Consider the following 6,911-nt stretch of genomic DNA (forward strand, 5'->3'; position numbering starts at 1 on the left):
ATATATATATATATATACTAAAAGAATACAATCTATACATAATCAGCGAGAAGAATTACGTGCAATAACAATAAATATACGTTTCGACGCGATAACTTTTAACTACCATAGGAGATATGTATTTGCTCAAATCGTTGTTTCTTTTATATATTTTAACGAAGTTTTTTATATGGACGAGAATTATTACAATAAATATACTAAATTATATTTTTGCTAATGCTCTATATGCAAGAATAAAATCCACGTGCGTACACATACACGAAAGAAAGACACATACATACATATACAAAAGGAATAACGTACATATGCATACAGACATTGACAAGTACGATGACGACAGTTTCACACGCGACGGACCCGTGTAGCTCTTTAGAAATTGTACATTATAGCGCGTTTCTTTTATTTTGTCCCTCTTAATCTCCAAGATTCATACAACGTCAAACGTTTATTTATTTAGAGATATAGTACCCGTTTTGCCTTATTGTATTCACGTAATGATTAAGATGTAAATGGTGGTAGGGCGATGACGTCAAACTGCGCTTACAATAGCGAGAAAAAGTGTGCGTGGCAAACGAATCGGTTCGTAAGACGAGCAGTATTTTTTAGATTTACATACACAAAGAAACACACACACACACACACACACACACACACACACACACACACAAAGTATATACACGCATATACAAACATTGGTCTGAATTTACTGCTGATAAGATTTACTGCATATAAAGTTATAATTGTATATACATGTATACATAACACTTGACACGCCTAAATAACACGTTTCTACACGTGCGTTCGCGCTCCCGAGTTTGTTTTTGTCGAAAAAAAAATAGGAGAAGAATATTAGAAATTGTAGCATTTCAAAATTTGTCAATGTTCAACTGTATAATGTTTTTTATTTAATTAATGAGAATGATCAGAGAGATGACGGTGAAAGAAGGAAATCCCTTCGCATTTTCTGCGGCTGATTACATAAGTCCGTTACTATACTTGTAATCAGTCGTAATACAAAATTACCAATAATAATTAGATGCTGTAATCATATGCGATATTCTTGCTTCTACGTTACGCAGAAAGGTAATTGTAGATTGAAGTTTATTTACGTGAGTATTATATTTATTCGCGATTAACGCACTAACTTTCGACGTACATATAATATATACAATGATAACGTGATGTAAGGAAAAATTTCTTTCTGTTTGATATGCTTAACAAACGCAGCTCTCATTCGGTAACTTCTTCTTATCTCGAATAAACAAATTATTTTTTTCTTATCTCGAATAAACAAATTATTTGTTATATAATAAACTCGGGCGCGCTAACACTAATAGTGTTTTTCATTGGCAAAATTGGTGCATTCAGAACACTTTAAAGCTGTTGTACACAAATCAACGTAAAGATGTTTAATGAAAATATAAAAAAATAATTTAAACCGCGAAATCCTAAGTATATTTTATTATGCTATTTGATAAATTTGTATACGTTAGCATTTTATCAATTGAGATATCTCACTTATAGAATTAGATTAGTGTACAATGATTTTGATGTGCGGTGAGTGCATACCAATTCTGTCAATAAAAACCGCTATATATAACCGAGTTAGCGGCTTTTACTTAAACAAGACCACTGTACATAAACGCTTAAGCATTTATTTATGTCAGCTTCTACAAATGCCCCGTAGTATTTTATTATTTTAGTATCTTAGTCGCGAGGTTCACACGCTATTAATGCGGTAACTACGAGCATTACGCATTAATTATTTCGTGCAGCATGTTCATTCGATGATAAGAATGGAAGAATGGATGGAAGAAAAGAGTTAAAAGAAAATAGCGATAAATGTGCTGACAGATTCTTTCAGCGAAGGATTTAACTGCACACATGGATTAGAAGTTAGAGAGAAAGGTGATAAAATCGACGATAAGGCAATTTTTTTGTGATATTTCAAGATTTTTTATCCATCGGTATATCTCACTTCCTTAAAACCGATCGACTTTACGGTATGTGTCCATCCCATCTCACCCGATCTCCCTTCGACTATATTTTTTTGTTTTTCCATCGCGAGTCTGTCGTGTATTATCTTACGATTAACTGTCATATCATGTATAGTAGAAATTATTAATGGTGAAAAGAGGAAAAACAGTACATTGTTTCTGTTAAAATAAATATTGTTGAAAAATAACAGCTGTGTTGCACTCAATTTTACCGATTATTATTCTCACAAATATTATCTCACAAATATATGCGGAGTTAAAAGATCTTTTTTGATAACATATCAGTCGATGATTTATCGATGGATTTGATAAAGCGATAAAAACGAAAGCATCGTACTCTCTGGAATTTGATTACATAAATTGGATAAATACCCGAATAATGACATTGATTTACGCAAATGGTTATTATATTTTATTCATAACAAATTAAAGTACAATCAATTCATATTTTAAATAGTTGATCAGATAATTTATCTAAACGTAATAGAATTCTTTTCAACTACTTAAACTATATATTTTATTCTATTAAACTACATATTTTATGTAACACTTTTTAGATTAATATATGCTTATAATAAGTAATTTTTAATTCCAATCTTCAACATCTACATCCCACCTTTGCCTGCAAAGAAATTGATTATATTAAAATTTAAAAGTTATATTATAATAAATAATTAAGATGTATTATTACATAAAATGATTTAATTCTTTCAAACATGGCATTAGTCATTATATCATTAACATCCAAATTAATAATTTATTGTTTAAAAAAAATCTTATTACCAATAAACATTGTTCAGCTACAATAAAATATTTCAAAAATTATAAAATTAAAATTAAGAAAGAAATTTATATTAGGTGTACAACTTTGCTTCCGCCGTTTTTCTATAGATGGCTTTAGCGGTAAGTGGTGGTCGAAATAAATAGATCATAGACGTCATACAATAAACTTGGGCATCTGTCAACATAACCCCATAGAAACATTAGTCGATTTGTGTCTGCATCATAAAGTTATTCTCGATTGAAAATATCAGTTTACGAGCCAAATTCTCGTCATTTGCGGGAGGTTTTAATTTTTTGCTTCAATATGAAGAAATCTGCGGCTGAGGCTCATCGAATGCTCTCAAATACTTATGGTGAGGCCGCTATTAGTGAAAGAACGCTTCAAGAACGGTGATTTTGACGTCCAAGGTCATGCTCTGTATTTGGTGGGACCAGCTCGGCGTAGTGTATTATGAATTGTTAAAACCGACTGAAATAATCACAGGCGATCGGTATCGAATGCAATTGATGCGTTTGAGCCGAGCATTAAAAGACAAACGGCCGCAATACAACGAGAGGCACGATAAAGTGATTTTGCAGGATGACAATGCTCGACCCCATGTTGCGAAAATGGTCAAGACATACTTGGAAACGTTGAAATGGGAAATCCTACTCCACCCGCCATATTCTCCAGACGTTGCTCCCTCTGACTATCACTTGTTTCGATCAATGGCACACGGCCTGTCTGACCAGCACTTCCGGTCTTATGAAGAAGTAAACAATTGGATCGATTCGTGGATAGCCTCAAAAGATGACCAGTTTTTTCGACGCGGGATTCGTATGCTACCCGAAAGATGGGAGAAAGTAATGGCCAGCGATGGACAATACTTTGAATCATAAATGTATAACCAGTTTTTTACAATAAAGCCTCGAATTTCGGAAAAAAAAACGGCGGAAGCAAAATTGTACACCTAATAGAATATAAGTTATTCTTCAAGAAAAATACTTAATGTTTAGATATAAATTATTACAAGATAAAGATAAAACATTTTGCTTGAAGGAATTTAACGGTAAATAAAATTATTTACCTGTCGATGAATGGCGAGCACACCATCTTCCTCATTCGCCAAGATTTCTATATACGCCTTTCCATTTTGATCCACTGTTACGGTTTTACCGGTACATACATTATTCTCCAAATTTCCAGAGATAACGTCGCAGTAAATACCAGGCTGCAGAGAGGTATAGAGATGCTGCTTAAAGTCATGTCCGTCACCATTGATCGCAATGAAACCCGCGTTCCCGCGACTGAAAGCGATTTGATTCTGGCCATTGTCCCACCAGTTGTTCACGTCGGTATTATTCGCAGCGATTCGGAAGCGCACCATGTTGTAAACCTGACGCCATCGATGCTCGCAGATCCAACCGTTACCGCAGGTTTTGTCAGAGTTGATGGTGGGAGATATAAGATTTCCTATAGAATCCTGCGGCGGGTTAGCGTCAAAACTGTCAAAAGCGAAGGAACTCATGATGCGCGCAGTTCCATAAGGATGTGCCAACATGAAAGCAACGGCCATCTGCAATATCACTTATTATTAATTCGATATTTAGATAAAGACGTAATTCAGTATTCGTGTTTTTCTGTTTTTAATTTCTCTAGTTCTCTCGAGAATCACTTGCCTTGTATTTTTTTGATGACTTGTAGGTAAGTATTTCGGGGTGGCCACGTTGAGTATCGTGATTGTCAATAAATACTACAGCATCCTGAGATGGTAACAAACCCCAAGCTTCTCCCCAATTGGAAAACCATTTCAATTGATTCTTTCCGTTCAAGGCGTTGCTGAGTTCTATACCGTATCGGAATTCCGTAACCGCGCCGAAAGAGTTGTATTCATATTTACTGATTGCTTCGCCGCCATAATCAATCACCTCTTGGAATACATAAGGTCGCGCACCTGAAGGGAAATTATGCTCGGGATTGAGATTTTTCACCCGAGAGTAGATTACCTTTAGATCCTCCGGCCACATGTGTTTAGCTGCGTCTACTCTAAAATCCAGAAATTGATGAAATGGTTTATGTTGGCAAAATATAATAAATAAATGCATGTATCTTGTTTAATTAATGATTTTTAAATTAGCTTAAAAATATTACTAAAAATTTTTGCTTATATCGAGATAAGGGAAAATAAAGTTCCAGTACCTGGAAGGAATAATTTCTTTGATCAGATATTTCGAAATATTGATTGGGAAATATTGTAACAGAATCGCATGGAACCTAAAGATTTTACTAACCGGTAGCCAGCGACTCCAACATCGATTATTTTGTTCAAGAAGTTGACTATCTTCTCTCTGACATATTCTTTTGACTGATCGAGATCATGCAGGCCGGATAGCTCGCAATTCCGCACATTTCCCGCATCTTGATAATTGTTGATGGGACAAGAGACGTGAAAATCAAATCCAGAATACGGTACTCCCGGATAATTGAAGTTTTGAGTATCCGCTGTTGAACCACCAGTACCCTTTGCGTTTTTGTGATTTCCGGTCATATGGTTGAAGACCACATCGACGTAAATCCTTACACCGGCATTGTTACATCTGCGAACCATGTCCTTGAATTCCTTCGCTGTGCCTGATCTCGTAGCCCATTTATAAGATATAGGTTGATAACGTTCCCACCATGGTCTATTCTTTATGATCACGTTCTCTTGGATCGGAGAAACCTATGATAATTTAGGAAAATTTGTTCTAATTATCTAAGTATACATTGCCACTTAGGCGCAGAATTAAGGGAAATATTTTTGTGAAGCATATCAACCCTCTTGAATTGATGATAAGTCTATTTGGAACCACTCAATTATAAATCTTTTTCATCAAAAATGTCAATTAAATTTTCTTTTTCTATAAAAATTCAAATTATTCTTATTAAGATATATTTACTTAGCATTATAAAGGGATATAATTCTTCTATATCTTGATCGCCTGAAAATAGACATTCTTTGGGTTTGATTACGAAAAATATGATCAATTTTTAATTTGGCATCATTTTAATATATATATTTAACTTAACAGATGTAAAATTTTATTTCAAAATATTAATGTTTGGATAAGATAAATCATAATTTTATGTAAATCATAATTTTATGCTGAGAAATAGTATACACAATTCCGTCATTTTAGTGCCTGAAACAGAAAAATGAATTTGTTTCATAAATTACATAATATTTCTTATCGTATGAAGATATCACACGATAAGGAGTATATATTGTATAATTTATGAAACTAATTTTTTTGGCTAACCGGACTATCGGAATTGTATACTATTTTCCGGCATATATAAATATAAAGTCTTACTATATCTCTTTTAAATATTAATATTTTTAAATAAAATTTCATATAAAAACAAGTTCAATATACTAAAAAAAATTGTAAAATTAGAAGTTTTTCATTTACTTTCTTCACAATCCAAGTCGAAAGAATATTTATTTTTTTTATTAAAATAGGATAAATTTTTAATTTTTATACGATTTATATGTTTTATATGAGTTTTTTTACAAGTCACTTTGGTTTCTTGAAATTAATTAGTGTCTTTTAACTAATGAACTAATGGATCTTACTAGACTGGCGCAGCGTCAATAATTGTGTTACTGATTTGCCGAAGCAACTCCGGAGAGTTAAAACATATCTTTGTCATTGTCTTTATTTATCATAATTAATAATTTTGTTGTAGCTTTAGCTCTTAATTTAGCATTAATTTTTACGGGACGGAAAAGCGCCGAAACTATATTTTGATGTAAAATGACATAATGGACTATAACAAAGCTTACTCAAGAAGAAGTTGTAAAATTTAAAAATAGACCATTGTTCTTTAAGTATTAAAAAAAAGTTTCTAAATTTTTTACAGTCATTTCGCGTCATAGTTTTCTTCAAAATTTGTTAAACGCTACACGCAGAAAAAATACATATTGTACGCAAATAATAATATTAATAACTTGTTTTAAAAATTATTTTTCTTGCTTATATATTCGCAAAATCTATCATATGTTTATCACAAGCATCAAATTTATTCAAAATTTATTCTAAATCACTGGCTCTGTGTGTGTGTGTGTGTGTGTGTGTGTGTGTGTGTGTGTGTGTGTGTGTGTGTGTGTG

At 32.9% G+C, this 6,911-nt stretch overlaps 1 protein-coding gene across 1 annotated transcript in view; it reads right to left on the bottom strand.

Moving 5' to 3' along the window:
- Window positions 1-2,544: 2,544 nt before the first annotated feature.
- The window catches only part of LOC108687700 (alpha-amylase-like), a 5,014-nt gene continuing 647 nt past the window's right edge, over window positions 2,545-6,911 (bottom strand). The window contains exons 2-5 of the mRNA XM_018193618.1: window positions 5,052-5,482; window positions 4,440-4,806; window positions 3,848-4,336; window positions 2,545-2,619 (exon numbers count right to left, since the gene is read on the bottom strand). Of these exons, the coding sequence (XP_018049107.1) occupies window positions 2,596-2,619; window positions 3,848-4,336; window positions 4,440-4,806; window positions 5,052-5,482 (1,311 nt within the window). The 3' untranslated portion in view covers window positions 2,545-2,595. The remainder of the gene's footprint in view (window positions 2,620-3,847; window positions 4,337-4,439; window positions 4,807-5,051; window positions 5,483-6,911) is intronic.

This window comes from Atta colombica, unplaced genomic scaffold (assembly GCF_001594045.1).
Source record: "Atta colombica isolate Treedump-2 unplaced genomic scaffold, Acol1.0 scaffold210, whole genome shotgun sequence".
NCBI lineage: Eukaryota > Metazoa > Arthropoda > Insecta > Hymenoptera > Formicidae > Atta > Atta colombica.